We start from the raw sequence: 17,766 nt of genomic DNA, 5'->3' as shown, positions 1-17,766 counted from the left end.
AAAAAGAGGGAGAAACCTTAGAGAACACAAATGGTGGCTTCGGCGCGGTGCTGAAAAGAGGTGAACTGTGGCCTTTGGAAAAGGGAATAACTGCCGTGTGTAGAAAGCCCTTTTTTATCTCTTCTGTTCTTGTAGGAAAAGAGGAAAGAATTGTAGCCAACGCTCGCCGCCTCCAATTTCGCTGTGGAGAGGGAAGCGACAGAGGATACAAGTAGCAACGGTGGTAAAGATGGGGCACGACGGCGGAGACGAGCCGTAGCCCTAAAGTCCGATTTCACTGCGGAGAGGGAAGCGGGAAAGGATACTGGTCGCAGTGGAGGCAGAGACGGGGCGTGACAGCGGCAGAGACAGGGCATGGCGGTGGCAGAGACGGGGCGTGCAGAAAAGAGAACTTCGTCGTGCGAAAAAGAGGAGAACTGCAGCGGCGTGTGCGAAGAGGAGAACTGCAGCATTGTCAAAGAGAAGAAGGAAAGTCGTGCGGACATGAGAGGAGCAGGCGAAAAGAGGAGAAAGAGCGGTATGGGAAAGAAATGTGGTGAACAGAGGAGAAGGGGCGGCGTGAGAAAGAAATGCGGTGAAAAGATGAGAAGGATAAGGTTTTAAGTATTGGTGGAAAAATTAAATTATTTTATTTTGGTTCATTAAAATCGGGTTTTAAAAACCGCTGTTAAAATCGATGTCTATTAACGAAAAAAATGCGCTCATAGACATCGCCTAAAAAACCGAAGTCTTTGAGCGAAAATCTACGCTCATAGACACAGGTTTTTGAAAAACCGGTGTAAAATACTCAAAGACATCGATTTTTGCTTAAAACCGTTGTTGTTCCACCGATGTCTATGAGAGTTTTTCTTGTAGTGTGACCACTCAGTTCGGACGCCTGGAATCGTTTCGGGCATCTGGAATTCTTTCGGACGCCTGGAATCGTTCCAGGTGTTGGATCCGATCAATGTCGATCCACTTGGCAACGGTATGCTTGACGACTTTGGATAACTTTGGGTATCTCGTGCGCCTAAAAGTGATCCAAGCGTCTGGATTATGCTGACGTGGGCACTGTCTCGACAACAACTCCTGGTGACATGGGCACTCAGTTCGGGCGCTTGGAATTGTTCCGAGAGCTTGGAGTGGTCAACCTCTGTGTTGACCATTCTTCAACATCTACTCGTGTGGGTGATGGTTGGGTCGTGTAGAGTTAAGTTCATCCGAATTCAACTCTGGTCTTCTTTCTCGAGCAGACTTTCTCCTATCTTTTCATCTCTCGGACCACGTTCTTTTCGCTATGTCGGTGCACTCTTCTGTAACTCATCGTCTCTCGAAGGCACCGAGCCCGTAAACTTCTTTCCTGTGCTATCTTTTTTGTTCGTTATATCTTTTGCTAGACTTCTTGTATTCCTAAGTCTCTGTACACCTAGGCACAAGACATTAGATCTGCAAGGTCTAACTCTAACTTCGTTGATCACATCAAAAACACACCATGAGGTACCTACAATCTATAGTGCAATGCTCTTAGACAACACTCGCACCTTGCATAGGGGCTTGGTACACATAATTCTTCCCTACACCCCGTTGGGACACTTTAGAGTTAGAGGGGGGAGGGGGTGAATAACTTCTCGCACTTCGATGATGATTATTTTCAACGGAAAAGACTCAAAGCAAACTCCCAATGCTAACACAAGGATTTATTTGGTATCCACCTCAAATAGAGATGACTAATCCAAGGATCCACACAGTGTGCACTCTCCACTATGAACACAAACTTCTTCTCGGAACAACCGAAGGTGGGGAAACCTCATACAAGACTCTTACAAGCATACAACTCAAAACAAGAAGTAAATGCATGATAAAAGAAATGAAAACCTTCTTGCTTTATCTCTTGTAGCTTGTAGATGCCTCTAGACCAGTTGGAAAGTACAGCAACACTTGTCTTCCAAGGCTCTAGGTCCGGCGAACAGTAGCGGAGAAGATGGAGTCAAGAGATATCTCGTTTGTGTTGGTGCGGGAAGCATCCGACGATCAAACCTGTGTTTTGATTATGTCAAAGGGTTCAAAGTTAAGTTGTCTTGTTATCTGATATGTTTGAATGAGATTGCAGGAAAGTCCTAAGTGTATTTAGGCAAAAACCCTAACTGTGGTTAGGCAGGTGGAAACCCCTAGGGGCGGTAACTCTAGGTCCTAGGGGTGGTAACCCTAGGTGGATAGTCTTGGCGGGTCAAGGGCTTCTGGCAAAAAGTCATAGAGTTGAGGACTCTAGGTGGAAAGTCCTGGTATCACGGACCAAGTGAAAGACTGGGCGAGTCGTGGAGCGAACGTCCAGCAAAAAGTCCTGGAGCCTCGGGCGCTGAGAAAAAGACCAGTTGGTTTGGAAGACCGGTCTAGCAAAAGGTATACTCTCCTGAGTTGAGTAGGTGAGGATGTGTTCCCTGGTGAGGGAACAGTAGGCGTCGGTTCGACCTAGGGTTTCCAGTCGAGAATTCGAAGTCAGAACCAGACAGTCTGATAACTGTTAAATATTTTATTTTACATGTCCGTATTATGCTAACGTTGTTTTGCATGGTATGGTTGGTTTGGTGGACTAACGTATCTTGCAAGATGTGAATTGGACAACTTTGCCTCAGATGAACAGTACCCAAGGCACCCTCCTTGAAACTTGGAGGCGTCTTGGATCGTATGCAGAGACAACCTCGCAGCAAGGCACGAGGGCGCCCTCATGGAGCTTAAGGGGGCCCTGGACCTGGCGCGATGGTGCCCTCCATGGGATTGGAGGCGCCCTCAGGTGGATAGACACGACTTGGTCGAATCTCATCTACGCTGCGGATTCGGCGTGAATGAGGGCACCCTCCATGGTGTTGGAGGCACCCTCCATAAACCTTATAAGGTAGTCTGCAGCAGCAGCTTTGTAGATCAATGAAATTGCAATCTTACTTCTCCGTGCAGCTCAAAAGACGATCCAGAAAAGCTGTAGCAACACTCCGACGACCTAGAGCTTCAAACTTATTATTTTTGTTGTCGGTATAATTTCATTACTACTTTACTTGTATTTCAAACTTGTAAATTTCCGAGCTTATAGTGATTGCCCAAAATAAGCGCTCAACAAGCGTGGGCCGTGGAGTAAGAGTCACCCCAGGCTTCGAACCAAGTAAAAAACTTGGTGCTTGCTTTGTTTGTTTCATTTCCGCTGCTCTTTACTCTTAATCTTCCGAAACGAAAGTGAAAGCCACGAGCGCTATTCACCCCCCCTCTAGCTCTTTCGATCCAACAATTGGTATCAGAGTAAGACCGCTCTGAATTGGTGAAACTATTAATCGAGCAGGGGATTCCTTTTTGAAAAATAAAATTAGATATTATTTTTCCTCCAAAACTATTTTTAAAAAATTCATTTTCATCTTTTCACCGTTGATCGGTATTAACGAAATATAACATTTTCAAAAATTTGTAATAATTTTTTTAATATTTTATTAATATTTTATTAATATTTTTTTTTGAAATTAGTAAATTGCTATTTTTATTTTTCTCTCGCACTACTAATCTAAGACAAAGTCTTAGGACATTTCTTTCTTTTTGTTTTTTTTTGTGCAAGGTTTTTTTTTAAATGACCCACTAAGAAGGCTACAGCACAACCCGCCTGGCTCTTTTCTCCGACGAGGACTTTGGCTACTAGAAGAGCCAGATGGAATACCACATCAAGACTCAAGTCAAGATGTGGATAATTATCCAAACCGGTCTCGAGCTTCCACGTGACGGTGCTAGAAAACCAGTCTCATACATCAACTAGGACACTAGCTTAATGAAGGAAATTGAAGTCGACGCCAAAGCAACCTTAGCAGTGGGCAGACAAAAGAAGAACTGAACCGAGTCGGTCCCTTTTCAAGTGCAAAAGAGCTATGGGAAAAACTGATCGAGCTACACGAGGGTACCTCCGACACTAAGGTAAGCAAGCGCGACCTAATTTTAAACAAGTTATATAACATAAAAATGCAGGAAGGTGAGACGATGAGCCAACTTCATGCACGGATTCAAGACCTGTTGAACGATCTTCACACAATCGGTCAGAAGATAGAAAACCGAGACGTAATAAGGTACGCACTAAACGCTTTTCTACGAAACACTTTGTGGGCATCTATGGTTGATGCTTACAAAGTGTTCAATGATATTTCATTAATTAACTTAGACGAATTTTTTTCCGGAATTTGAATTTCATGAATAGACTAATGCATGTCCAACCGAGAAGGGTATTGCGTTGATTGCAGGTACAAGCAAGGGAAAGGGGCACTATAAGTTGGATTGTCCAAACCAAAGGCAACGAAGAAGGAAGGTGTTGAAGGCATTATTAGACGACTCCAAATCTGACGAAGAAGAACAAGCAAGTTTCCTCGCTCTACCAGTACAAGCACATGTTGCCAAAACCTGTTAGGACCAAAAGTAGCTAGAGGGGGGGGGGGGTGAATAGCTCGTCGCGTGCCCGGTGTTCGGCGTTGCTTGTTTCTTCGAAGATGTGCAACGGAAAATACAGAAACAAATCACACAACGCTAACACGGTTGGTTTACTTGGTATCCACCTCACAAGAGGTGACTAGTCCAAGGATCCACACCAACACACACACCCTCCACTAATAAAACTCTCCTTTATGGTAACTACCAAAGGCGGAGAAGCCCTACAAGACTCAATACAAGAAGAAGAAAGGGTAGTAAAGAAATACAAGCTTACAAGCTTACAATGAGTGCACAAACCCTAACCCTAGTTTCTTCTTCTTGCTTTGATCCACCTCTTGACTTGGAAGAGCCTCCAAGAACCTTCAAGAACTGGCGATCTCGAGCTTGAGAAGAACTGTGGAGGAGCTGGTGAAGATCTGAAATGAATCGGTGAAGAAGTGCCGAAGACAACGCTCGCCTGCGGCTCAAATACGACGCAACGGTCGGATCCCAATCGATTCGATTATTCCCAATCGATCAGGGAGGCTTTGGATCGATCCACGGATCGATCCAGAGCGCCTCTGTGCTCTGGAAAAATGCCTGGATCGATCCACGGATCGATCCAGCGCTTATCGCGCGAAGCAGCAGCGTCCCAATCGATCCACTGATCGATTTAGACCTCTGAATCGATCCACTGATCGATCCAGAGGCTTTCTGTTCGCTGGGAAAGGTCTGGATCGATCCACTGATCGATCCAGAGCCTGGATCAATCCACTGATCGATCCAGCACTTGGTTTTTGCCCAAAACTAAGTCCCAAACCAACATCCGGTCAACCTTAACCTGTTGGTTCGTCATGCCTAGCATCTAGTCACTCCCTTGACCTGCTAGGACTCCCTCACCAAGTGTCCGGTCAATCCCTTTGACCCACTTGGACTTTTCTTTCATGCCAAGTATCCGGTCACTCTCTTGACCTACTTGGACTTTCACCTAGCTTCACTCACTAGGGTTTTCAATCTGCCTAGCTTCACTCACTAGGACTTTCACCTGGCTTCACTCACCAGGGTTTTCAATTTGCCTAGCTTCACTCACTAGGACTTTCACCTAGCTTCACTCACCAGGATTTCCAATCTGCCTAGCTTCACTCACTAGGACTTTCACCTGGCTTCACTCACCAGGGTTTCCTTCGAGTCAGGTATACCTACTTGACTCTTCTTCATTCACACTGATCAGTCCCTGATCAGAATCTCCCATATGAACAACTGCACCTACATTGTCTATGTGTCTACATGTATTGTCAAACATCGAAACTATGACCAAGACTCAAGCTTGGTCAAACCAGTCAACCTTGACCTAAGGGATATTGCACCAACAATCTCCCCCTTTTTGATGTTTGACAATACCTTTAAGTTTGGACCATTCTGAGTTAAGCTAATCCCATAGCCTTAACTCCATTCATGCCAAAGTATGAATGTTGGTTCCCTTCACTCTCCCCCTATGACCTCCCCCATAGGTAATGAAGGCCTAACTTAAACCACACATTCTCCCCCTATTGGCACACATCAACCCATCTTTGAGCACACATCAACTCGTGCCTCAATTTTTGGGCACTCTTCAACAAATGCCCCATTGTTGAAAAATCTCCCCCTGAAGAGTTGCTCATCGTTGTCCACAACTTCACTCGTTGTGACCAACACGATAATGAAGGACCCATTCCCTTCATTTTCAAATAATGCTCGCTCTGGAGCATTAACATGGTCTAATGACCCAAATGAAGGTCTCATACCCTTCATTTATCCTTAACCCTACATTCTTCCTCAATGTAGGCAAATGCCCATCCTTGAGTATTATCCACTTAACGGAAGGTTAACCACCTTCCAAGGTTCATGAAAAATAATTTTCATGCCTTTAAAGAGTCTCTCCCCCTAAAGACATGGTGGTAACTTCTGTCATTGCACCAACAATGACTTGGAATCCCTAGAACTTTAGGAAACCCAATTTTAGAAGTTTTGAGGTTCAAATATTCAAAATTTGAAACAAACCTCAACCTAAACTTCAACTTAGCCTTTCTTAACCAATCCATCCTTGTTTTCCACACGAAAACACCCTTTTTATGTATACAAATGTATTTTGAGGGGTTAGGAATGGTTACCTAGACTAAAGTAGGTTCAAAATGCTGAAAATAAGCTTTCCCAGCCAAAATCAGCATCTTCAATCGATTGGAGTTGGGTTCCAATCGATTGAACCCTGCTGAATCGATCCACTGATCGATTCAGTCTTCTTGGATCGATCGGTTGATCGATCCAGCGAGCTTCTGCTCGCGAGAAATGCCTTCTCAATCGATCGGCTGATCGATTGAGGCACTCTAATCGATCCACTGATCGATTGGAGGCCTGAAATTGCTGAAATTCCATTTCAGCCAATTTCAGAAACCCCTAGAAAATTCTACAAAATTCCAAAAATCGTAAAAATTTGTGTAGACATTATTTAGGGTATACTTTATCATGGAAAAATAGTTTTCTAAGAAAATACTTCATATTTTCAAATATTGACATAAACTTGAAAACTTGCAAAAACTTTAGTGTTTTCTTCAAGTTTGTGTCTAACTATTCAATGATGATTACTATCAAAAGATAGCCTTCACCAAGGTTTTCCAAAAACTTTTTTTAAAAATATTTTCAAAACCAATATCCCACCATGTTCCTTGGGCTTAATGCACATGACTTGTACATTAGCTTTCCCAATGATGGGAAAACACATAACTATGTGTTTTGATGAATTTAAAACTCAAAAGAATGCACTAAATCAACATATTGAGTTTTGTTCATCATCCTAACATCTCACTTGTATCTAATGTGCACTAAAACACATACAAGTCATCTTATAGGTCTTTGTGAGATGTGAGATTTTGGTTTTGCCCTATTCTAGGGATCATGCATATCTATCTAGGCATCTTGTGGACATTGACAATCCACCTAGGATGTCATTTGGTATACCACTTGATGATAACTGCCATTTGTCCTTAATTTTAAGGAAATAACATAATGCATGATAATGTTATGGCATACATCAAAAAGAAATAATTTTCAGAAGAAAATTTCCTATAACTACATGATGTATGTATGTCATGACATGGTATTTTTGAATAAATTTTTTTTTTCATAATAAGTCATGAATGCACAAATAAAACATGATGTCATGGCATATAATGGGCAACCAAACATGGCAAGATTTAGCATAATTAAAATATATCTAGATTATCTATCTAAGTATCATTAACCCTTAGCTAATCCTAAAGCATAAACCCTAGATTGCCCAATTTCCTTAAGAAAATACCAAAACCCAACTTGACATTTCTTTAATCTCTTGAATTAATTATGTCAATTAAAAATTTAAAACATTCCTCAAATGTTGGCATATTTCATTTTCCCATAAGAGTAATCACTTTAAATTAAGGCTTAGATTTGCCTTAAATTCCTAAGACAATACCAAAGTCCCAATTTGGTATTTCTTAACACTTGATTTCTTGTGCCATTTAAAGTCATCTCAAATTTCTTCCTTTATAGCACATTTTACTCTTTCCAAGAGTAACAATAAATCCATTTCATTTTCAAAGGTTAACAAAAACCTTGAAAATGCTCCTTGAGTGTCAATTTCTTCAAAGATGGGTTAACTACCCTTCTTCTCAGAGTTGACACTCTCTAACCCATCTATGGGATAGAGAAAATGCTCCTAGGAACCCAAAACCTATTGGTGCTCCTTGGATGCTCTAGGTATTCACTAAGGATAACTTCCCTAGATACCTTTCTAGTGACCTTGTTTGGCTTCTTAGAAGTCTTGGTCACTTTTTCTAGGTCAACTCTAGGGATTGCTTCCCTTGTAACCTTCTTTGTGACTTTCTTAGACTTCTTAGAAGTCTTAGTCACATTTGTTGTAAAAATACTTTTAGGGATAACTTCCCTTGTATTTTTGGCTTGACCACTAGACCTAGGGTTGGTTCCATAACTATATGGAACCCTATGGTAAGAGATTACATCCTTCTTAGCCTTTGGTTTGTATCCCAAACCCCTATGGCCATTAGATGACCTTTGTGCTCCTAGACCTAGGCTATGCTCATTTTGCCCTTTTAGGATATTTTCCATCCTTTTTAGGGTCTTTTCCATTTTATCAAGCCTTGACCTCAAGACTTGATTTTCTATCACTAAGTCCTTAGTTTTTGGTTTTCCATTAAATTTATGAGCATTTTTATTTCTAGGCTTGTAGCTAAGGTCCTTAGTGTGATTGCCTAGATTTTTATCTACCTTCCTAATCCTAGGTGTGGTAGTTTTAGCATGGTAAGCTACATTATTTTCCTTAATTTTACCATGCTCTCTATTCTTATGGTAAATAGCATTAAAATGATATAAGTTAGAACTAGCATGCTTTTTACCATAATGTAAAGGGGTAGGCTCAATAAAAGTTACCTTCCTTTTTACCTTAGAGGCTCCCCCTTGACTTGAGCTTCCTCCTTGAGCCTTGACCATCTTCTTCCCCTTAGGGCATTGACTCCGGTAATGCCCCTATTTATTGCAAGAGAAGCACACAATGTGCTCCTTGCTCTTCTTTGTTCCGGGAATGGTCTCCTTTGGCTTCTCCTTGCCCTTAGGTGTCACTTGACCCTTCTTCTTGGCCAATTTAGGGCACTTGCTTTTGTAGTGCCCATGTTCCCTACATTCAAAGCATATAATATGATTTTTATTATTAATTGAAATATTTATACCTTTGCTTGTAGGGGTGGCATCTTTTCCTTTGGATCCGGAGGTGGAAGCTTCCTCTTGATCGGACCTTGATTCCTCTCCATTTGATTTTTCTTGACTTGTGGAGGTAGAATCTTCTTCCTCCTCTTCGTCTCTTGACCCGGATGTAGAGGCTTCTCCTTCTTCTTGATCCAGAGTCACCAAGGATCGCTCCCCCTCAATCCTAGAGGTGGAGGCTTCATCATCTTGAATATGAAACAAGGAGTATGCTCCCTCCTTGTTCCCTTCGATGCATTCCCTTGAGGATGAAGCTTCTTCTTGGACTTCTTCTTCGGAGGTTGAGCATCTCTCAACCTCGGAGTCCTCCTCTTGGTCTTGCTCCAAAGAGTCACCCTCTCTGGATACTTCTTGCTCTTGTATAGTGGAGGGGATCTCTTCATGAAGCTTGGCCAATTTGCTCCATAAGTCCTTTGCATCTTCAAATTCTCCAATTTTCTCCAAGATGTTGCTCGGCAATAGATTGACCAAAAGCTTGGTCACTTTGTCATTGGCCTCACATCTTTGGATTTGTTCTTGGCTCCATTTGCTCCTTTCGAGAACTTTGCCTTTTGAATTCCTTGGAGCCTTAGAACCTTCCATTAGAGCAAACCATTGCTCTATCTCCATCATCAAGAAATTTTCAATTCTTGATCTCCAAGAATCGAAGCTTGTGGATGTGTATGGTGGAGCCACCCTTGTATCAAATCCAAGTCCATCTTGGAATTGCATCTTGAAGTTGAGCTTCTTGAATTCTTTGACTGTGATGAATTTGCTCCAACTTCTTCACCCTCTAGCTTTGCTTGTTATGTTTGCCCCTTCCGGCAGTGATTCCGGTGAAGAGCAACCTTGCTCTGATACCACTTGTTAGGACCAAAAGTAGCTAGAGGGGGGGGGGGGGGGGTGAATAGCTCGTCGCGTGCCGGTGTTCGGCGTTGCTTGTTTCTTCGAAGATGTGCAACGGAAAATACAGAAACAAATCACACAACGCTAACACGGTTGGTTTACTTGGTATCCACCTCACAAGAGGTGACTAGTCCAAGGATCCACACCAACACACACACCCTCCACTAATAAAACTCTCCTTTATGGTAACTACCAAAGGCGGAGAAGCCCTACAAGACTCAATACAAGAGAAGAAAGGGTAGTAAAGAAATACAAGCTTACAAGCTTACAATGAGTGCACAAACCCTAACCCTAGTTTCTTCTTCTTGCTTTGATCCGCCTCTTGACTTGGAAGAGCCTCCAAGAACCTTCAAGAACTGGCGATCTCGAGCTTGAGAAGAACTGTGGAGGAGCTGGTGAAGATCTGAAATGAATCGGTGAAGAAGTGCCGAAGACAACGCTCGCCTGCGGCTCAAATACGACGCAACGGTCGGATCCCGATCGATTCGATTATTCCCAATCGATCGGGGAGGCTTTGGATCGATCCACGGATCAATCCAGAGCGCCTCTGTGCTCTGGAAAAATGCCTGGATCGATCCACGGATCGATCCAGCTCTTATCGCGCGAAGCAGCAGCGTCCCAATCGATCCACTGATCGATTTAGACCTCTGGATCGATCCACTGATCGATCCAGAGGCTTTCTGTTCGCTGGGAAAGGTCTGGATCGATCCACTGATCGATCCAGAGCCTGGATCAATCTACTGATCGATCCAGCACTTGGTTTTTGCCCAAAACCAAGTCCCAAACCTCCCAAACCAACATCCGGTCAACCTTAACCTGTTGGTTCGTCATGCCTAGCATCTAGTCACTCCCTTGACCTGCTAGGACTCCCTCACCAAGTGTCCGGTCAATCCCTTTGACCCATTTGGACTTTTCTTTCATGCCAAGTATCCGGTCACTCTCTTGACCTACTTGGACTTTCACTAGGGTTTTCAATCTGCCTAGCTTCACTCACTAGGGTTTTCAATCTGCCTAGCTTCACTCACTAGGACTTTCACCTGGCTTCACTCACCAGGATTTCCAATCTGCCTAGCTTCACTCACTAGGACTTTCACCTGGCTTCACTCACCAAGATTTCCAATCTGCCTAGCTTCACTCACTAGGACTTTCACCTGGCTTCACTCACCAGGGTTTCCTTCCAATCAGGTATACCTACTTGACTCTTCTTCATTCACACTGATCAGTCCCTGATCAGAATCTCCCCATATGAACAACTGCACCTGCATTGTCCATGTGTCTACATGTATTGTCAAACATCGAAACTATGACCAAGACTCAAGCTTGGTCAAACCAGTCAACCTTGACCTAAGGGATATTGCACCAACAAAACCGAGTCCAATTCAGAAATCGAGAGCGAATCAGAAACCAAGTCTGAATGAAGCCACAGATCCGTATCCGTTTCCGAAGGGCATAACCCCACTGTAAGTTCTCTATTCGCTGGTACTCAAGTAGATGATTTACAAAATTTGATTTCTTATTTATTAAAGAAATTGGCCAAATCTTACGTCTGAGTCAAGTCACTCCGAAAGGAGGTAACAACCATTAAGGAAGCGGCTAACTCGAGTCCTTTAACTGAGCCAGTTCAAACTGGAAGTTCAACTCAAGTCCAACAACTTGAGGAAGAAAATTCTAATTTGAAAACTCAAGTTAAAGAACTTACAGACATGTTGGAACGGTTCACGTTGGGTTCCAAGAATCTTAATCTGATTCTTAGAAAACAAAGATTCATTTACAATAGATCCGGACTTGGATTTAAGCGTAAACATAAATTCAAATCGTATTTGTCAATTATAAATAGATCAAATAAAAACATAGTCCAAGCATGAGTCCCCAAGTTGAACTTGGTTAATCAAGTCAGACTTGAACTATATTGGGTCTCCAAGGATAAAATCCACTATCATGATAGACCATATCGATGCTATGATCCAGGGGGAGTCAATAGAAAGTATTTTTATCAATAGATAGATTTCTTTGACGCTTGTTTTACTATTTACAATATACATACTTAGATTAGGCTAGATTAAGGACCTAGGCGTAATTTACACTTGATTATTTAGACCTAGGAGTTTCAAAAAAAAAATTAAATATCCAATTTCTTTGAAAGGCTTTGTCTAGAAGTGGTGGATGATCTCATACCCAAGAAGACCTAGTGCCTCGCCACAGCCTGGAAGTCAATTCTAGAAATGTATATTTAATTACTGATTGTAAAACCTGAGTCTAACTCAAATGTAAATTAATCCTTAGATGATAATCTAAATCAAAGATAAAATTAATCATCTCACAAAAACTATTAAGATTCCCTAATTGATAACCTAAAAAAGGATGAGATGGACTTAGGCTTAAAGTAGATAACCAAATTAATTTAATTAAGTTAACTTAATTAACTTTAATCTTAATTTAGAAATGTTAATTATCATAATTAAATTAAAATCATTATTTACGAAATTATAATTTCAAATCACAATCAATTTCAAAATGTTAATTACTCATAATTAAATTATAATTATTTTTAAATCATAATAAATTTCAAAAAGTTAATTATCTTCAAGTGACTTAATTTTTAAAATCTTAATCATAATTAATTTTAATGGTTTTTAAAATCTTAATTATTTTAAAATGATAATTAATTTTCAAATCATATATAATATGTAAAATTTTCATTTTCAAACTTAATTAATTTTCAAAGTCTTTAAAAAAAATGTTACTCATATTTAAAATATTTAAAAATCAAACTCATTGAGCATTCAAACTTATATTTTAAATTTTAATTTCAATATTTTTAAATATTGATAAAATTAAAATAAAGTTAAGTCTATCTCACGCTCACTCATAAGCTGAACATGCTTGATAACTTAGAATGGGTGAGAGAAAAAATTAGAAAAATATATAATAATCGTTATTTTTTTTTTTAATTTACATGCTTGAACTCTAGGACCTTAAAATTTTTTTTGGCATTAATCAAGTCGGAGTGAAAGAAGGATTTGTAAATTAAGCCAAGTTAGTTTTAATTTTTTTTTTTATTTTCAAACCTTCAATTTTTAATTGAAATTATTCTTTTGCTTAATTATTTTTTTTAGCTTAGTGTTAAATTAAAAATTATTTTTTTAACTTAGTGTTAAAGTACAAATTGTTTTTGACCTAGTAATGAAATAAAAATTAGTTTTCAACTTAATATTGCATCAAAAATTATTTTTAAGCTTAATGTTGAATTAAGATTATATTGAAGCTTAATTTATTTTTTTTTTAAAATATATATATATAAAATAAACAAAATATTATGTTTAAACAGAAACTATTTTTACTTAGTGTTTATCAATTTTTTTTTAAACTAAATACTTAGCTAATCTCTCTATGAAAATTTTTAAGTACTTACATGACAACACATTTATTTTTAAAATTTAGCTAAGTCTATGTTGAAAATATTTTTTTTTTAAAACAAAAATTTTGGCTAAGTTTTCTTTGAAAAATAAAGTTAAAATACTTTTGAAAATATTTTAAGTTTGTAAAAAACTTAACTATGTTACTTTTTTTAAGCTAAGTACTTAACTATGTTTTTTTTTTTAAAATTTTTAAAATAAAAACTTATCTCTACTTATTCTTTTTTATTTATGTCAAGGGGGAGAAAAAAGCCAAAGTTAAGGCAAAAGTTAAGCAAATTAAGAATTTAAACAAAATAAAGGAGGGAGCATATCATAAGTTTCTTTACATTGATGCTCATGTTTAAATTTCTTAATTATTTATTGTTTGTTATATTTTTACTTAACTTTGAACCATATTGTCATAATAAAAAAGGAGGAGATTGTTGGTGCGAGAAGCATCCAACGATCGAACCTGTGTTTTGATTATGTCAGAGGGTTCAAAGTTAAGTTATCTTATTATCTGATGTGTTTGAATGAAATTGCAGGAAAGTCCTAAGTGTACTTAGACAAAAGCCTTAACTACGGTTAGGTAGGTGGAAAACCCTAGGGGGCGGTAACCTTAGGTCCTAAGGGGTGGTAACCCTAGGTGGAAAGTCTTGGCAGGTCGAGGGCTTCGGGCAAAATATCCTAGAGTCGGGAATTCTAAGTGGAAAGTCCTGGTGTCGCGGACCAGGTGAAAGACTCAGCGAGTTGTGGAGCGGACGTCCAACAAAAAGTCCTAGAGCCTCAGGCGCTGAGCAAAAGACCAATCGATCTGGAGGACTGGTCTGGCAATATGTATACTTTCCTGAGTAGAGTAGGTGAGGACGTGTTCCCCGGTGAGGGAACAGTAGGCGTCGGTTCGACCTAGGGTTTCCGGTCGGAATCCGAAGTCAAAATCGGACAGTCCGATGATTGTCAAATATTTTATTTTACAGGTCTGTATTATGCTAACGTTGTTTTGCAGGGTAGGGTTGGTTTGGTGAACTAACGTATCTTGCAGGATGCGAATTGGACAACTTTGCATCGGATGAACATTATCCGAGGTGCCCTCCTTGGAGCTTAGAGACGTCTCGAGTTGTATGCAGAGACAACCTCACAGCAAGGTGTGAGGGCGCCCTCATGGAGCTTGAGGGGGCCCTGGACCTAGCGCGATGTCACCCTCCATGGGATTGGAGGCACCCTCAGGTGGATAGGCACGACCTGGTCGGATCTCATCTACGTTGCGGATTCGACGTGGATGAGGGTGCCCTCACTACAAGAAAAACCCTCATAGACATCGGTGGAACAACAACGGTTTAAAGTAAAAACCGATGTTTTTGAGTATTTTACACCGGTTTTTTCAAAAACCGGTGTCTATGAGCGCAGATTTTCGCTCATAGACTTCGGTTTTTTAGGCGATGTCTATGAGCGCATTTTTTTCGTTAATAGACATCGATTTTAACAACAATTTTTAAAACCCGGTGTTAATGAACCAAAATAAAATAATTTAATTTTTCCACCAATACTTAAAACCTTATCATTCTCATCTTTTCACCGCATTTCTTTCTCACGCCGCCCCTTCTCCTCTGTTCACCACATTTCTTTCCCATACCGCTCTTTCTCCTCTTTTCGCCTGCTCCTCTCATGTCCGCACGACTTTCCTTCTTCTCTTTGACAATGCTGCAGATCTCTTCTTCGCACACGCCGCTGCAGTTCTCCTCTTTTTCGCACGACGAAGTTCTCTTTTCTGCACGCCCCGTCACGCCCCGTCTCTGCCGCTGTCACGCCCCGTCTCTGCCTCTACTGCGACCAGTATCCTTTGCCGCTTCCCTCTCCGCAGTGAAATCGGACTTTAGGGCTACGGCTCGTCTCCGCCGTCGTGCCCCATCTTTACCACCGCTGCTACCTGTATCCTCTATCGCTTCCCTCTCCACAGCGAAATTGGAGGCAGCGAGCGTTGGCTACAATTCTTTCCTCTTTTCCTACAAGAACAGAAGAGATAAAAAAGGGCTTTCTACACACGGTAGTTATTCCCTTTTCCAAAGGCCACAGTTCACCTCTTTTCAGCACTGCGCCGAAGCCACCATTTGTGTTCTCTAAGGTTTCTCCCTCTTTTTCTAACAATTAGGGTACTTGTTGCTTTATGAATCTTTGCTTCAGTTAATTCCTTAGAATGTCTAATCCCTGTGTAGCTTGAAGACCTAATAATAGAATTTAATTCGTACATGTTATTAAAACCTTTTACGTCATCTGTTACTTAGAATTTGAAGAAAACACAAGAGGGAAGCCTCTTTCCAAAGAGAATTTGAATAAAACAATTGACGCATGTGATAGAGCCCTTGCAAAAAAGAAAGTGCTTGATTTTGTTGAGAGTAGAATGGGCTATATTGCACCAAACTTTCAGCAATTATTGGAAGTGTAGTTGCAGCTAAACTTATGGGCATTGCTGGTGGTTTGTCTGAATTAGCAAAAATGCCTGCTTGTAATGTTCAGCTTCTTGGGGCAAAGAAAAAGGCACTTGCTGGATTTTCCACTGCAACCTCTCAATTCCGTGTAGGTTATCTTGAGCAAGCTGAGATTTTCCAAAGCACCCCTCCTCTTAGAACTCATGCTTGCTGGCTATTGGCATCAAAATCAACTCTAGCTGCAAGGGTAGATTCTACTAGAGGGGATCCAACAGGAAAGGCTGGAAGAAACTTGCGAGATGAAATCCTTAAAAAGATTGAAAAATGGCAGGAACCACCCCCTGCTAAGTAACCAAAACCTCTTCCAGTTCCAGATTCTGAGCCCAAAAAGAAGAGAGGTGGTCGTCGGTTGAGAAAAATGAAAGAAAGGTTGTATTTTCATACAAAAGTACTTGGAAAAGTAAATACTCCCTTTACATGTCTAATATTGGAAGGTACACATACTAAAATTTCATGTATATTTGACAGATATGCAGTGACAGATATGATGAAGCTGGCAAATAGGATGCAATTTGGAGTGCCAGAAGAGAGCTCTTTAGGTGAGTAGACAAGTGATATTCTTTTCTGATGATTGCTATTTACAATATATATATATATATATATATATATATATATATATATATATATATATATATATATATATATTGTATTAAGCAACTTAGAATGCAGTCTGTGGTTTAATGCTTGATATGTTAGTTGGATCTCATTTCTTTTAGTTTTAACATAATGTTGCAGTGCTCATGCAAAATATCAATACATTGTTTGACAATTTTAAGGGCTTTGTAAGTTGTTGCAGTTGTCTATTGCCAAATGCCAACTTCATCTATAACATGTACATGTTTCCATTAATGTTGGCTTTGGTGCCATATGTTGCTACAAAGCTCAATTTTTAACTCATTAGCTTCCAAATGAGTGTTGTTGTTGTCAGTGATGAACTTTACTATTTTAAGGTTCAAGGTCCTCCTAATTTTCTGAACATTTATTTTCTCTTGCATAATTTTATTATGATAATGCAGCTGACTATCTATCTTAGATCATTAAAATAATTATTAGTTCATACTTGAATATTTTCTAAAATTTATGGTTCTCTCATAATGTTAAACTTATTTGAATAAGTATTTTTGTAGAATCATTTTGGATAAGAGGTGGATGGTTTTGTCAAGACAAACTGAGGAGTATATAAATGGAGTTGAGAGTTTCTTACATATTGCGTTTTCTAATGCCAACGTAATGGAATGATTTTGTAGTAATCTTAATAATATGTATTATTAAGTTGGGTATACCAATTATGAGATATTCTATATCTTCAAGCATTAAATTCATTTATTGTGGGACAACCTTGTAAACAACTTTTTGGAAATTCTAATTTATCCTTGTGTGTTGTAGTAAAAAAAATTTCAAGACTCTCGCTGGGGTTTTTAAAGCACAAACACTATTTTTGTTGCTTTCTTTTTATTTATTTATTTTTTCGATAGAGTTCATAAAGTACATATATCAGTAATTCATGCTTTTTTATGTTTGTCAAAGTAGTCTACATATGGTTCAAAGGTTTACCAATTTCTTTGTGTATGTGCCTAGCCATTAAACTTCAAATAGAATTGAAGTTAAGGTTGATAGTTTAAAGAAGTGTGAATAAGCTCAGCTCTATAAAGTTTGTGTAGTATGCATTTTCCCTAGTTGGTTTAAGTGATAATGAGAGAACTGATTACTGATGTTTATTAACATATAAAGTTTGTTGATTTATTTTGTTACTAATGATGTTTGCTTTGGTGTTTGTAGTTAACAATAAGCGAAGACTA

At 39.7% G+C, this 17,766-nt stretch overlaps 1 protein-coding gene across 1 annotated transcript; it reads left to right on the top strand.

Moving 5' to 3' along the window:
• Positions 1 to 354: 354 nt before the first annotated feature.
• Positions 355 to 16,259, top strand: LOC122054745 (U4/U6 small nuclear ribonucleoprotein Prp31 homolog). The gene is made up of 2 exons (XM_042616183.1): positions 355 to 517; positions 15,907 to 16,259. The coding sequence occupies exons 1-2, from the start codon at positions 355 to 357 to the stop codon at positions 16,257 to 16,259; spliced, it is 516 nt and encodes a 171-aa protein (XP_042472117.1).
• Positions 16,260 to 17,766: the final 1,507 nt, after the last annotated feature.

Source organism: Zingiber officinale, chromosome 3B (assembly GCF_018446385.1).
Source record: "Zingiber officinale cultivar Zhangliang chromosome 3B, Zo_v1.1, whole genome shotgun sequence".
NCBI lineage: Eukaryota > Viridiplantae > Streptophyta > Magnoliopsida > Zingiberales > Zingiberaceae > Zingiber > Zingiber officinale.
This window is presented reverse-complemented; position numbering and strand designations above follow the sequence as displayed.